General features: G+C 41.4%; 1 protein-coding gene across 9 annotated transcripts; it reads left to right on the forward strand.

The window, feature by feature from the left end:
- The first annotated feature begins 4,118 nt into the window (after positions 1-4,118).
- On the forward strand, positions 4,119-14,878 carry pax6b (paired box 6b). Of its 9 annotated transcripts, none has more exons than XM_076110224.1 (12): positions 4,119-4,143; positions 4,916-4,939; positions 7,434-7,564; positions 7,897-7,932; positions 8,018-8,239; positions 8,581-8,746; positions 11,965-12,123; positions 12,450-12,532; positions 12,642-12,792; positions 13,364-13,476; positions 13,758-13,899; positions 14,601-14,878. In XM_076110224.1, the coding sequence occupies exons 1-12, from the start codon at positions 4,131-4,133 to the stop codon at positions 14,684-14,686; spliced, it is 1,326 nt and encodes a 441-aa protein (XP_075966339.1). In that variant the 5' UTR covers positions 4,119-4,130; the 3' UTR covers positions 14,687-14,878. The 9 variants fall into 9 exon arrangements, with proteins under 9 accessions (XP_075966339.1, XP_075966340.1, XP_075966343.1 ...); XM_076110225.1 differs by having other exon boundaries at positions 8,018-8,233; XM_076110228.1 differs by lacking the exon at positions 7,897-7,932 and having other exon boundaries at positions 8,018-8,233.
- Positions 14,879-16,019: the final 1,141 nt, after the last annotated feature.

Here is a 16,019-nt window from a genome sequence, read left to right on the forward strand (position 1 = left end):
CACGTGGTGGACACTTTTGATCGTCTTTAGTGAAGAGAGGTCGTGCCTTTTTCAAGAGCAAACGATTTAAAAAGTAAACAATCTCCCATATCAGCTATACATTCTGCTTTAAATTCATCCAGAACAGGTGCAGGTTATTTTGTATACCTCCTGCAGGTTTACATTTGACAAGTGGATGCAGAACCCCCCCCCCCCCCCCCCCAAAAAAAAACTAAAAAACATTACGTTTACATGCATCCCAACTTTTCAACATGATCTCATAATTACATGCGTCTACATAAAATGAATCTCATATGCACAGCCTCGGTTGCTTCATAACATGTAAACTGCAGCTCTTTGGAATTATCATTTAGCGTTATGAGCTCCAGCGCTCACGTGTGCTGCTGCTGCTCCACTGCTACTTCCCGTTCCCCTTGCAGCACTAGTTAGCCTCAGGTTGGAGCTGAAGAATAGAGCCTTCCGACCAATGGGCATTTCCGAGGCAGTTGCTTTGCAATAGGGCAATATTCAGCAAGTGAGCGCAGGGTATTTGCATGCGTGGGCTGATTAGTGGGTTGGGAAGACTCTCTCTCTCTCCCCCCCCTCCTCTCGCGCTGTGGCTCGGCCCTGTTTCCCGCTTTTGCTGTGGTGCAGGGGGAAGTGTTTATATGGGGGATGATGACAGAGGTCGGGTCGCGCTAATGGGCCAGTGAAGAGCGGCGGAGGGAGGAGAGGCGAGGCGCACACAGCAGACCAGGAACACATAGGCCTACATTACACTTGTTCCATCGCTAATCAGCATAGGTGTGTTCATTCTCTCACCCCCACCTCCTTCCACCACCACGATTCTCCCTCCCTTCTTCCCTCCTCCCCTCCTTCCCCCCTCTCTCTCTTTCTCTTCCCCTCTCTCTCTCTTTCTGACTCTCTCATTCGCTCTCTCACACGCCAGCGCACATCCTCGCCAAACTCCGTGCGTCCTGACATCTGAGTTCACTGTCAATCTCTGTCCCCTTCGCAGGGATATCCCCTCCGTCTCCGCCGAAGACCGCTGGAAACTAATTTTTCCTCTTCTAAACTTCCCGAGAGAGACTGATCCTGGTCGGCTTTTTTTTTTTTGCTCGTTCTGTGGTGTGGAGGCTGTAGCCTATAGTTTACCAAGGACTTTGACAACGACACAGGATGCCCCAAAAAGGTAAGATTCTGACTTAAAGTTTGTCTGTGCAGTTCAATTATGGAATGATTATTGATATAATTATGATTATATATTATATATTATTATTGTTATTATTATTGTTATTATTATTGTTATTATTATTGTTATTAGTATTGTTATTATTATTGTTATTATTATTGTTATCATTATTATTATTGTTATTATTATTATTAATAATAATAATATTATTATTATAGGTCATTTATTCTCGGCTGTAGATTGAGGTTCAGTGGTGAGCTTGTGGGTGTTTATCGTGTGGATTGTGCAGCCTGTCTTCTGACTGGACTCTCTCAAAAGTGCGAACAGCCTTTAGCGGCTCTGTCTGTTTTATCTGCTCGATTTTGTTGGTGTGTTTAGGCCTACGGATAGCTTACCGCTTATTTATGACAGTAAAGAGTAAAAAGTCACGTTGGGCCAGGACAGTGATCATCGTGGAGAATGGGGCGCAATGACCCGTTCAGGAAAGGTGTCAGATTGATTCATGCAGGCAAGTCACCCAAGCGCCTTCTACAAAAAAAAGCTCCATGAAGCACTTGGGGAGGAGGTCCGTTTTTAGCGTGTTTGTGTACAGCTTTCCCCTTTTTCTAAGCTGGTTCCCTTAATGACAGCGAGTTAAACTACTTTTACATTTTAGCAGTTGGGCTGAGTAGTATTTAAAGTAGTCAGACACTATCTTTGACAGGACTATCAGCCTATAATAGTAAATCATGTTTTAAATAAATTCACAAATAATTCATAAAAAACACAAAATATGGATACAAATTGCTGCTTTTAAACTATTTTGTCAAAACAAACAAATCAGTTGTATAAAACAGGCTTATTAATGTACTGTAATTAGCATCTTTATTTTGTAATTTTCAAGATGCATTCTGCATAATTCAGCCTAAAAATACCCTATAAAATGTTGAAGAAACACATCAGGCCTTAATAAGAGGGCTTAATAACATGTTAACTAACAGTGTTGATCCTTTGTACTGAGATTAAACATGTTGTAGATAAGCATGCTAAAAAAACAATTGACTAAATGTGTAATATTTAACAATTTTTTTCAAGTAATATACTAAATATAGCCTATATATTCTCTGTTAGCCTACTTGCATCGGGGCCATTGTAGTCAAGGCCCTCACGCACTATTTCTGCATATGAATGTTGTGAGCGCAGCCAGAATAAGCATGTTGAATTAAGACATTGTTGTTACGGATTACTAAAGGAAAAGAAATGCAGATTAGATCGTAGTTAACCTCGGGAACAACAACGTTTGAGCTTTCGACCTTAAATAAATGATTAACCACTTGGACCTTACAAGGCTAAAAGCTACTGCATTTTCAGGCTGGTCAGGGTTTTTGTATTTATTATTATTATTCCACTCTAACTTTGTTGTGACATCAGGCCAACAACAGCAATTCTTTCTGCATTAGTTGGTGGTTGTTTTGGTGATTTTAGGTTATGCTAAACAGGCTAACTCCGGCTATGTGGCCCAGTGTGATGGAATCTGAATTTGATTAATGCAGCCTTGTTAAACGTGAAAGAAAGCTACAATATAAATGCAATGGCGGCCCCTGCGTGGATCCCACAAACTAGCCTTGGACTAAACACAGTCTGTTATAGACGTCGCTATCAGGCCACTTTGCTCTGCACACAACACAACTTTGCATGGAGGGAGAAAACGAAAACTTTAGACTTCTCCCTCCCTGGCCCCCTTTTTATCTGTCCCCCAGTCAATAGCTTCTTTAATGCATTTGTCTTTTCCAATTTAGCGCCCTACTGCGCTGTTGTGTCTTTAAACCCGCTTTACAACCCGCACCAGCAGCACAAAATAACCACCAAATATTTGTTACAAGAAATTACTTAAAAAAAAAAAAAATCTAGAAAAGCAGGGCCAACAAAACCCACATTCACGCACTAGCGGCACCGGGGTCACGATTGTGTGTGTGCGTGTGTCTGAGAGAGAGAGAGTGTGTGATTTTGTGTATGCACGGGCGCGCGCGCGCGCGCGCGCGTGTGTGTGTGTGTGTGTGTGTGTGTGTGTGTGTGTGTGTGTGTGTGTGTGTGTGTGTGTGTGTGTTTGTGAATGGTCCCGGAGGGGGTGGATGCATGCCTCCGGCTCTTTGTATTAATCTGAACTTGTTGGTGTGTTTAGTGGGGAAGCTGTGTGTTTCTAGTCGCGGAGGCCGAGTTTTTGCCCCGGGTTTGAGGTATACGAGGCAGGAAAGGGGGTGCATTGTTGCGAGTCCAGCAGGCTTTGTACACCAGCTTTGTACCCCCTCCTGGTCTGGACTTTTGCAGTGCAGTGAGGCGAGGTAGACAACGTGTGTCACTGTACAGTTTCCACGATAGACTCCCTTATTGGAGGAATATCAAGTTTGTATTTATAAGGCTATGAGGAAATAAATAGTGCTGTAAAAGTTATAGGCCCAATTTAATTTATTTTTGACAAGTACTGTCTGAAATAAGCCTATAGAGATGTTCAAGTAATTCTGTGCCGCATACATTTTCTTTTATTTGCTTGGCAACAACATTGAGGTTAATTGTAATTGTAGGGCACAAATAAAGATACAGTAAGTGCATCAGTATAGCTGTGGCTGTGCTAATGTGTTGTTTTGCTTTGTCCTATAGGGAGACATTAAGTAGTGAAAACGGCAGATGATTGACTAAATTGTTATAAAGTGGACAGTCAACTCTGTTTCCAGGCAAGTTTAATTAAAATACATACATACACTGAGGATGTGAAAATTATTTATGCATCAATAATGTTTTGAGCACAAAGATCCGCAAACATTATTATCGAACGATGAGATGAGAAACTTAATTTATTGTTAAATGCAAATAATTTGACAGTAAAAAGGAAGATGTGTACATGAAACTAACCAGCTTTGTCTTTTCCTTGTGACGCGTAGAATACCACAGCCAAGCCGCGTGGGAGTCTGGCGTAGCCTCAATGATGCAGAACAGTAAGTTGTTTTCATATTTATTTTTGTTTGTGAAAGTTTTGATTACAACCGCAAGTTATAATGTGGTTGCATGGAAGCAACACCCACTGACATTATGCACTGCTTGTTGTAGCGCAATAACTTTAAGAACACTTTAAAGGAAAGGAAATGTACGTGCAGGCATACATTTGCATGACTATGAGGTGCAGGGGCGAAATATTCTCAGTTATTTGATGGCCGTTTCATTGCTGTTAATTTATTTTTTGCAATGATAGGTAGAGAAGTTATTATTGAACAAGTTAATCACACGTCGTCCTGCTCCAGGGAGAGAGAGAGGGGGGAGAAAGTAGAGGGGGTTGGGTTGAGAGGGAGATTTTTGTTTCTGCTTGAGTTGGTATTAAATAATTGCACAGCCGTCTGCATTAGCGTTAGAGCTGGCTGCCAGGCTGCATACAAGATTAGCTGCGTAGAGAAGGGCCCTGCATGAAACATGAGGAATAGCAATAATGTCTTATGTAGATTAGTCCATATTCTTCACGGACAGACAGCATGAACTAGAAAGAAAATGCTCATAATACAACCCCATGCTTTACTGTTAGGTGCAGGCTGAACTCACAGCAGAAGATAAATATTAACAACCATATTGTCGTGGGTGCTAATCAAAAAAACATGGTACATGAAGTTGCTTATCGGCCTCTGTTTAAAGTGGCCCATAATATCTGTCTTATTATTGGTGTGTGTTGAAACAAAAAAGGATAAACATGAACCATTTTCTCTCTTGCTGCTGGACAAGAGGTGTATGACATCTGTGATGAAGGTGTGTGGGATGATTTTATTTTATTATTCTCCAAATACCTTGATGACGTGTCTGTGCTGTATTCTGTGCGCATTAGTAAAAAAAAAAAATAATGTTTGAATCCAATGTTGGACACAATGACAGTTGGATTGTTTGATGTGAGCAGAGGTGTGATTTATAATTAAAGTGACCTGTGATGAAAACAACAAAATACTTTTACAAACTGCTGGCATTAGCGTCTTATTTTATAGCTACAGATATTTTTTGTTGCTGTTTATTTGTATTATTTTTTTGCTTGCCAGTGTTTCATTATAGAGATAATAGGGCCTTATCAAAGCCATGTACAATGCCCAGTGCTCCTGCTTTGCAGCGGATTGATGATAATGGGATGCTCCCCTGGCTTGGCGTGTGATGTCTGGTGCGAATTGCCGAGGAGATATCATTGGGCCCGGCCCTTTGGGTTGTCTAAAGGTCGCGACGGCCTCGATGGCTTTTGTGCTAATAACTCCTGGGTGTATATGGTGGGGAGCGTCCAAATTGACACCATATGTTTTCCTATTAGTCGATTTGCAATAGAATACAAGGCGCATAATCAGCGCCAGCGGGCGAGATCGACTCTGGGCACTTGAGGGAATTGTGCCATGATTAAGACTTAACCTTAGGAGAGTTTGATTTTTATGTGATGTCCTTATCTGACGGGTTTATCGATCCAGAGGATTTATATGATAGCTATAAATCAGAGGTGACGGAGCAGCTCTGGAGAACCCGCTGAGCAGGACTGCTAAATGCGGATAGGCCAATTTCAACGTAAGAAGTCTATTAATTCCACTTAATCCTGGAATTACCAAAGAGCAAGAGGGATGATAATGGATTTACTATCAATCAAATCCACGCTGGAAGATTATTACATAGCGGCCTAAGGGGATATGTTACTCGTTTAAACAGGTTTATTTTCACTCAGCTATACACAGGCCCCTTTTGATCATTTTTATACAATTAAGTCTGCAGTTTAAAGCAGAGTCCTGTGACATATTTCAGAGTAAAGACGCCTACCGATTGCACACAACAGGAATGCAGTGGCTGTGAGCATTTGTTGTCGAATACAAACAAGGGGGGGGGGGGGGGGGGAGAGAACTGCATGTCACTTTTAATATGTTAAGAATCCAGGCGCGCCCTCGTTTCTGTGACCGCGCGTAGCCCCTGGCCACCTTAAAACGAAGTCTCCCTCGGAGGGTAAACGAGTAGCGTCCAATTTTGCCTGAGTGATATCCAAATGCAGACAGAAAGGGTCGTTTTATCATGCTACTATTTGTCGTGACGATGCGATTTTCAAAAGCAGAGCGGTGTCATAAAGTGACATGCCTGCCACAAGTGCTCCAACTGATCTTTTCAATTAGCCTCCCATGCATGATCCGAGGCGACTTCCGCCTATTTCCAGAAATTAAGCTCAAACTTGACGTGCAGCTAGCTTTATTTTAAAGACAAATGTCAGGCAGGCTCATCATATTATCCCCCTCTTCTATATTTGGAGCTTATTTATTGCTAAGGAGCCTCTGCTCCCGGAGTCAATGTACCGGGCGGCAGCGCAGGGGAAGGGAGCGGAGAAACAGAGAGCAGCTCAGGCACTCCGGGGAGTCAGCTCTCCCATTTTGCTTCAGGTTTGCCGGTTTATTCTGTGCTTTAGAGAAATACCATAGCATCATTTAGGAAGCATTTACAAAAAGCAATCTTTTTTTAGACAATAACCAATCATAAAAATGCTATTTTAGAGCTAGATTACTATGTGGTGTCTGTCTTATTTCTGCGTAATTACTGTGTGTTTAGAAGGACTATCGGAGAAAGAACTTCTCGATTTAAAGTCACTTTCCAGGAAGCGATGCCTTTGAATGAAAGCTAATTTAACACATTATTTCAAGTCTAGTATTTTCTGTGATTGTCAGTGCTGCTGGTTATTATTAGTTATTAGATAGTTTTTGAGTGAGGTGCTGGTGTTGGTGATGCGCAGCTGTACATGAAGGGATGGATAACGGTGCGACTGTTTTAATACCAACGTTTTCCGGTTTGATAAAAGCTTTGTTTAGTTTTTTCGGGGCAAAAGACCGACTGGGTTGTTAATTTATAATTGAAAAAAAAAAACCTGTATTGAGATGTTTTGGTTGATGTGAGGCTATTGTCGTTTAATCCATGTTCTGCATGTGTTGCTGAATAACTGCGCAATGATTGTCTTCATAGCGGAATGTACCGAGCGGTTTAAACATTTATTACAACTATTGTTTTATCAGTGCGCTTCGATTTTAAATACTTTATTTAACCACATGACAGTTAATTTTTTTTAGTGAGCTGTTATAAACCGTTTGCACTTCTGTATGCTGTCTTCATGTTTCATCTTTAACTCTGCTATCCGCGCTTATCCCATTATCCTCTCCATTAAAAGAAACTAATTTGCTTTATAGCATATGTTTTAATGAGAGTTATTTTACGATGTGATGACTGCGATGCCTTTGTCTCCATGTAGGTCACAGTGGCGTAAACCAGCTTGGTGGTGTGTTTGTTAATGGTAGACCGCTGCCGGATTCCACCAGGCAGAAAATAGTTGAACTCGCTCACAGTGGTGCTCGACCCTGCGACATCTCCAGGATACTGCAGGTGACAACCACACTCCCGTTTGAACAGATAACAGGTTTCAAACTGAATTTGTTTTCAATGGATGCAAACTGATTTTTTTTCCCAAAAGAAAATTAAGCAAAATATGAGAGACATAACGGTATGGTGTTCCCGTGTAATCCATTTTTTCTGTAGTCTGAATGTTGCCATTTAAGATTGTATTTAAGTCAGTGAAATTATTATTTACTAGTTACATCATTCCGTTTACTGGAAATGTAATAAGGCCGACAAAAAGGAAAGCAATCTGCCAGCTCTTATAAAGAATACATATAATGCCTAATATACCATTGAAGGCATATTTTTTGTGTTTATAGACCCATGATGAAGTCCAAGTGCTGGACAGTGAAAAGGTGAAAATTATTTGACGCCATCTTAGAAATTCTGGTAATAGTCGTAAATAATGTATGTGAATTGTGTCTTTTGTTTTCTATACAGGTATCCAACGGCTGTGTGAGCAAGATCCTGGGCCGGTATTATGAAACTGGCTCCATAAGACCGAGAGCAATAGGCGGCAGCAAGCCCAGGGTTGCCACTCCAGAGGTGGTCGCGAAAATCGCGCAGTACAAGAGGGAGTGTCCGTCTATCTTCGCTTGGGAGATCCGTGACAGACTTCTGTCGGATGGGGTCTGCACCAACGACAATATACCCAGTGTAAGTGTACTGACTGTAAGTTATGTGCATGATTTAATTTGCCACATGAAATGACTTTTTTTCCTCATGCAGTGGAGGAAAAGGAGATGGGCAACCAACCATTCCGTTTTATTAAATAGAAAGTGTGGGGCGCGCATTACTGCATGTGTGATCATCCAAACATACAGTCAATTAGAAGGAGCTTGCTGTCCATTTGTGCGCTTTGCAGGAACCTCTTCCTGTGCACATTTATTATGATTATAATGTGTGTGTGTGTGTGTGCCACATATTTTTACCCGCATATAGAAACACATTGATACGGTGCTCCATCTAATCTTTACTTTTATCATATGCAATTTGTCATTCAGGTGTCATCGATAAACAGAGTCCTCCGCAACCTGGCTAGTGAAAAGCAACAGATGGGCGCAGATGGCATGTATGACAAGCTGAGAATGCTCAACGGTCAGACAGGAACTTGGGGGACCCGGCCCGGCTGGTACCCCGGAACATCAGTGCCAGGGCAGCCCAACCAAGGTGAACCTCATTATCACACAGTGGCATTAAAGACACCTTGACGCATGCATTGTAAAGGCGGATACAGCCGGGCGGCGTGGGTCTGATTTCTGAGGCTCAGTAACGTTTCAAAATATTTGACTTGTGTTTGAAGATGGATGCGTTCGGATTTATATACCTCCACAGAGGTTACCATAAATGATCACGTTTGAATATGAATAGTTTTGCAGTTTACTATTCCAGTGGTTCCGGTCCACGACTCTGTTTGCGGGAAGGTATTGAATTGGCATGCTTTAATGCCCTGAACAAGACCCCCAATTAAGACTAGTCGATTAGAGGAAGCCATAGGTCATGCATGCAGTCTGAATGCTTCCACTGTCCCAGACATGGATGTGCGTGACAGCGGCTTGTCCTTTCAGCAGAGGTGTCCACCCAACAGCCTGCATTTTCCTCCCCTCCTGATGGGGAGGCAGAGCCGGGGAGCTGTGTGCGGGGATATTAGTACAAAGGAATGTTTTCCTTCACACGCAATGATTGGTTATGGGAACGGTCCGCACTACATGTAATTGCTCATTAAAGAGGGCTTTGTCTCTCATTATGGCAACATGCAGGAGTGTGGAGATGGTAAGGCTGCTGTGGAAATGTTCCACTTCAGAAGGTTTTCTTTCGGCCTACTGCAGGCCGAACACTGAGCACATTTTATTATTAGAAACACCACCTGTTTACGCTTACTTTGCTCCTTCAACATTTACTCACTAAACACGTTTTACGATAAAGCATTGAGTTTGAGTAATACGCATCAGAATTGGGAAATACAAGTGCTGAAATTCAGTCGTTGCAAATAATAATTTGCATTTGTTTGATGACCATTTGGACACGTGGGGCTGTTGTCAATAAGCAGCAAAGCGGAAAAGATCATATTAACAGCGAAAGGATTAACTTCATTTTGGAATAATATTTAACAATATAATTAATAGTAATAAGCCTATTATTGTTGTTGTTGTTATCATTGTAATATGCTACTTATTTCGTTTTTTTTTACTGTTGTTGGTACAGCCTGTCATAGCACGTTACATCAATTATTAATCATTCTTAATAAATATGATTATTTATAATAATTATGACACCACAATAAAGAATAAACAATATCATTATTAATAATAATACATATTATTGTTATTATTAATAACGAGTTATCTATCTATCTTTTTAATTCAATGGCTATCTAAGCAAAGCATTTTGTCTCAGGGGAACGAAAATATGTTTTCCATCTGACAGCCGAGTCAGCAGCTATAATGGCTACATGGAGAGTGACAGGCCCCCAAAAGAAGACAACTCTATCCAAAGAGGAACGAATAAAAACTCCTTACCGATTTTGTCTTTTATCTCTTTCTCATTCTCATTCGCTGGCTATATGGCTCTAAATCCCGTCTATAGGATTTAGTCTCTCACTTTCTCTTTCAGTTCTAAGCGGTTTCTCAAGAGTGTTTTGATCCAGCCTCAGCAGCTGAAAGGTGCCGCAATTGGTTCGGTATCTCTTTTTTGCTGCTTTTCCGCCTGACTGGCTGAGACATCGTGATACTAAAGAATGAGTTCATTTCCCAGCGCTTTTATAAAGAAAACAAATCCCATCCTAGCGTCAGTGGGTCTGGCAGACGGATAATAGCTGCACATTCACTCCTTTTTATGGATTATCCAGAGTGAAGAAACAAATAGCGTGGATACAAACTGTTGGCCTATAGAAGAATACTTTTGTCTATTTGTAGCGAGGGAAATTGTCAAGAAACATGTCGCATCAGGTTTTCCTCCAGTGAACCAAGACTTTCACATTTAGACACTAAATATGTTTTCAGGTCTACTGCAAGCATGAAAATTCGCTTTTGAGCAAACCTGCATCTTGCTTGAACTCACATTATGGAAACGTTTGTTTTTTAAAAATATTTTTACAATATCTAACTGCTGCATTTTTCACATCAGAAAAAAAAGAAAGTTTGCACACCTTAACTTAAAATGTTTGGGTGTCCATGGAACCCACATGTTTGCTTCTAAAGGGCACAGCAGCTTAATGCATGGCTTAGGCCGTTCTGCACCTGTTCCAACCTCGTGTCCACGAGCAAGGTACTACTCTCTAAAACTATGCTAATCTGGTTAAAACATAAACAAAATCTGCATACAAAAGAACTCTCTTGCATGGGTTCAACCCGTGGCTCCAGACAAACATCCGTGAGATATTGCATAAACCACTCTTATCAACGCACCCCTGCTTACTTTCGCATTAACTTCTCGGTGTGATAATGATGTCCAACAACAAGACAGACATTAGTCGATAAGCCTCGTCCTGCAACTGAAGGGGCAGTGAATAGATTGGCCTTATTTTGGTTGTTCAGGGGGTTGCATGCTCTCTCCTCACTCATTTGTTTCCAATTGAAGACAGAAATCCTGACTGGCGTGTAGCTGGCCGGGGGACGTGATTAATGATGGTAGTGGATAAGGGTTAACACACTGGACTCAAAGCTCTGTTGACTGGGATCCTCGTGCGCACAATGCCAAAGTACTATAGCTTGTGCGCCTCCAGAGAGAGAGGATCCTTTTGTCATCTCCTCCAATAGCCCCCCTCCCATATATTACACCCACCGAGGGCTCACTGCTCGTCCCTGGCTGTGTCCATAGTTTAATGGTTTCCCTTACTCCTGAAGGCATTGTATCATTCTGAAAAGCGTCTTCTCCTATTCAAAAGTTGGTGGTCACCTCAATGGCTATACCAACGCCCATATGGGAACGACCATTGAGGCATTGCTCTGCCTTAAAAAAGGGGGCTAGAGAGTTTGGGGTTTTAATACATTTCGTAGGCTCTGAAAAGAGGCTCGCCACATCTTGTCACATTTCTCTTAACCTTTTGAGAACACACGCCATTGTTGGGAAGCGATAAGTACACGGAGCCTTTCCCTCGCCAGCCTGTTTTTCCCACAATATTTTATAAACAGTTCAAACATAAAGCCTTTTTCATATTGTTCATTTTTCACGCAGTCAGTTGTCTGTAATCTGGCAACATTAAGAAGCAACGGCAATAATTCCTCTGATTTTGAATTTAATCAACCATGATAGAGGCTTTAATTAATGATGTTGCACCGCGGTCTGTACAATTAGCCGCAGGCCGATACAACACGCGACCCGAGAATTAATTATTCAATTAGCTTAATTGAATGTATATTTCAATCATATGCTTTTTTTTTTTGCAGATGGCTGCCCACAACAAGACGGCGCAGGAGAAAACACAAACTCCATCAGCTCGAATGGGGAGGATTCAGAGGAGACACAGATGCGACTGCAGCTCAAGAGGAAACTACAGAGAAACCGCACGTCCTTCACACAGGAGCAGATTGAAGCACTGGAAAAAGGTCGAGCAATCAGTGAATCATTTCAACATTTATATCCGCCATTTGTTATTTTTTATTTATTTATTTACAAAATGTCATTGTTATTTGTAAAAAGAAATACACACGTTGCGGTTTGTCTGAAGATATTAGGATAGCGACACTTTAATCTTTTATTCTGAAATAAAACGAATGATAGGTCTAATTTCTGTTAGACAGTTTATAGTCCATAATTTTGGATATAGGCTATACACATATTCAACTAATATCCCTGCAAAAAATAAATGACCCTAGATCTAATGCATTCCTTATTTACTAACAATGTTGTTGTGCGGTTTCTTTCATTACAGAATTTGAAAGAACTCATTATCCAGATGTTTTCGCGCGAGAGAGACTAGCAGCGAAAATTGACCTGCCCGAAGCAAGAATACAAGTGAGTGATCAGAACTTTTTTATTATTATTATTATTTTTTTTACAACGGATGTGTGAACGTTTTCAAAATAGCAACAATGAAAGGAAAACTAAGCAGCCTTCGTTGCAGGTATGGTTCTCAAATAGAAGAGCAAAGTGGAGGCGAGAGGAGAAGCTGCGGAACCAGCGCCGGCAGGCCAACAACTCCTCCAGTCACATTCCCATCAGCAGCAGCTTTAGCACCAGCGTCTACCAGGCCATCCCACAACCCACTACACCGGGTAGGTGCACCACAGCGGGGATAGTACTTACAGGATACCCCCACCCCTTCAAATACTATTCAAGTTTGATATCAAAGTATGTGTCAACTAATGTGCTGCATGCATAAATATTCACATTGCATTATTACTGTTATAATGTACGTAAAAACATGTCGATGGGTTCGGGTCAGACAGGATCCATGTTAAATATTACTAAATATTATTATGCCACAGCCTGCGGATTAATATAAAAAGGAGAAAAAAAATGCCTCAAAGGCTGTGCGCTCTGGTTCACTTAAAGAAGCACAGGTGGTTTCCTTTTGATGGATGATTGAGCAAACCTTCTCAGCTGACTTATATCTGCGTAATTACCGAATCAGGCACGAGGGCACACCGGCAGAGCTGAAGCTCATGCTCACAAGTCAATCACCTGAGACACACGCTGTACAGTATGTGTCCGGGTCTATCCGCCTGTCAAATAAGGCGTCCCCTCACGCACGCAATAGCGCTAATGAGACGGTCCATCGCATTGGAGGACTTGTGTTTGTGATTTCAGCGGGTTTTTTAAACACATTTTCACTTTCATTCACAGTGTCTTTCACCGCGGGGTCAATGCTGGGTAGACCTGACTCTGCTCTGGCAAACACCTACAGTGCGCTGCCCCCCATGCCCAGCTTCACCATGTCAAACACTCTACCTATGCAAGTAAGTAAAATACCACAATGCTCTATAGCCAATCATGTTTAAAGATATACCTATTATGTGATATTTTATGATGATTGATGTGATTGTAAGAGTGGAATCAAACACGCCATGAGTAATTTAAATTGTGTTTCCTGGCCAAACAAAAAAAACCTTAAAGGATAGCTTTCTCAGAGAACCAAAACGTATAAATTAAATTAAATCAAGCCACATCTGCCTTACAGTATTCCAGACTACAACTATGGTTGGCTCAGCTAATGTAACATTCTCTCCCCTATCTATAGCCCAGCCAGACCTCCTCTTATTCCTGCATGCTGCCTACCAGTCCGCCTGTGAACGGGCGGAGCTACGACACATACACGCCCCCTCATATGCAGGCACATATGAACAGCCAATCAATGACCACTTCTGGTACCACCTCAACAGGTAGGCAGACAGTTCATTGTTTACCAACATGCTTGGGAATTAATCATAACAAACAGTGCACTCTCTGAAACATCTGCCACCTTTCCTGTAAATAAGGGGGTACTACAGCCGTCTTTGATTCATGATCTGTTGCAGCAACTTTCCTTTTTCCTTTCCATCTACTTGAGAAACTGGTTTAAACCGATCAATATCTCTGCATTCCATATCATTCTCCTTCTGCAGTTGCATGAAGCTCATTTCAGTGCCGCTCTACGCCATCATGTCAACCCCGCTACTCCAGCCCATAGTTTAGTTCCACCCCATTAGGATGCTTTTACTGAGAGCCGTATATACCGGTTATAGTCATGAAGAGTTAATCATGCATAACCACATTTCCTCTGTGCTAAATTGCTAATTAATTTGATTAATTTGCTGTTCTACTCTATCTGTTTAAATGCCATTGCCAAAGCCTCAATTTATCGAGCTTGCAAGCCTTTTACTGTGCAACCATGTGCAGAGCATTGTGACTCACTGCAGCTCCACTGCTACCTATTTGCAAGCGTTTAAAGCACAATGCTCTGTGCTATGAGCCTAACTAGTGTTAGCTGTCACACTAACTGTGCATGGTGCATCAACTCATCTAATTTAGCTTGGGGACTTCTGGGGATCTTTTCACATTTTTTCTTTTTTTTTACTGACATCTTCTCTTTTTGTCTCTGCAGGACTCATCTCTCCTGGAGTGTCTGTCCCTGTCCAAGTCCCAGGGAACGAGCCTGACATGTCTCAGTACTGGTCAAGACTACAGTAGAGAGAAGAGCTACTTCACCCTATAACCACCCACTCCACCGTCGCCCTCCGGCAGTGCTCCTCACACATACACGGCACAGAAGAGTAAAGAAGGCAAGAGAGGGTTGTGAAGAGGAGAGGAGGAAAGAAAGAGAGAGACTCTGGGAGAGCCTTGGGACGTCTGGGCTTTGTTTTTCCAGTGGGACTGTGTGCTGTTCTGTAGCTCTAGGCACATTCAAACGAGGACTTGGAAGAGAGAACAACGATGGAAAGTCAAGAAGAAAATGGACCTCTGTAAAGTGCCCGGTGTTACATTTTTATGGAACAAAAACTGTTTTTTTTCTATTTCCAACTTCAGTCATTGTTTCCTTTTTTCTCTGGTGTGTTAGTAAATGGCCATTTGTATGTTAATATGAAAAACCAAGATCAAGTACTGATAGATGGACTGCTAGAAAACCATGTTGGTCTTGCGTTTGTTTGAGAGAAGAGAACCTGAGAGATTCTGCCATGACTATCTTTTGATCTGCTTATATCGAGACTTTCTACCAGCCTTTGCATGGTCTCTGGACGCTGTTGCATATCATTAAAGACGAAAAGCTGGAGGGAAGACTCTTACTGTGTAAAAAAACAAAACTATTTATTGGTCTTATTTCTTACGAATGGATATTTAGCAGAGGAAACTCAAACTCGATCCACCCACTGAGGCTGTGGTCTTGACTCCTCTGACATGGGCCTGCGTTTGCCGGCTTATTAAACACGGATCACTATCAACAGCTCAAAGTGTGCAAAGACAATGCGACGTGCGGCACAACTTGGACCTCTTGCTTCGGTGGTTGGATTGACTCTAGATTACCACGAAGAACATTACATGTGGAAAACAGGTGTAAAAGAAAACCTGTAGTCTGTAAATGGTAGACTGCGTCTTCGATATAATCCAGTTTGTTTATGTCAAAATGTAAAGTACTTGTCTTCCCTTGAAATCTTCCAGAAAGATTTCTCCAATAAAAGTTGATTTCATTTATATCCCCGAGAATATTCTATAAATGTTCCATGCATCATGAAATACATTTCTTTAGGGTCAGGTACAATTTGTCTCTTAGGTATAGTTGTATTATAGTGTCCTATGGTCAAAAAAAATCGTGCTAGAAATATTTAATTCCTATAATTATGATTAAACATTGCTTGACAGAGTTTTAAACTTAAGTGTTTGGCAGTTGTTTACAAGTACATATCAGATTTAATCATTGTTGATTGTAAAACAGACCAAAGCCTTTGTATTTCATCTAGCACACAATGTTTTTTTTTTGAAAGATATTAGTCTTGTGTTGCAAATTTTTTGTAAACACGTTCTGTTC

The sequence above is a fragment of the Anarhichas minor genome, unplaced genomic scaffold (genome assembly GCF_050575085.1).
Source record: "Anarhichas minor isolate MPS153535 unplaced genomic scaffold, ASM5057508v1 ptg000042l, whole genome shotgun sequence".
Lineage (NCBI taxonomy): Eukaryota > Metazoa > Chordata > Actinopteri > Perciformes > Anarhichadidae > Anarhichas > Anarhichas minor.

Bases quoted from the DNA above. Each gene is read 5' to 3' on its own strand.
- pax6b (XM_076110224.1), top strand. The intron at 7,565-7,896 runs GTGACAACCACA...TTGTGTTTATAG, and splicing joins ACATCTCCAGGATACTGCAG to ACCCATGATGAAGTCCAAGT. The intron at 12,124-12,449 runs GTCGAGCAATCA...CTTTCATTACAG, and splicing joins GATTGAAGCACTGGAAAAAG to AATTTGAAAGAACTCATTAT.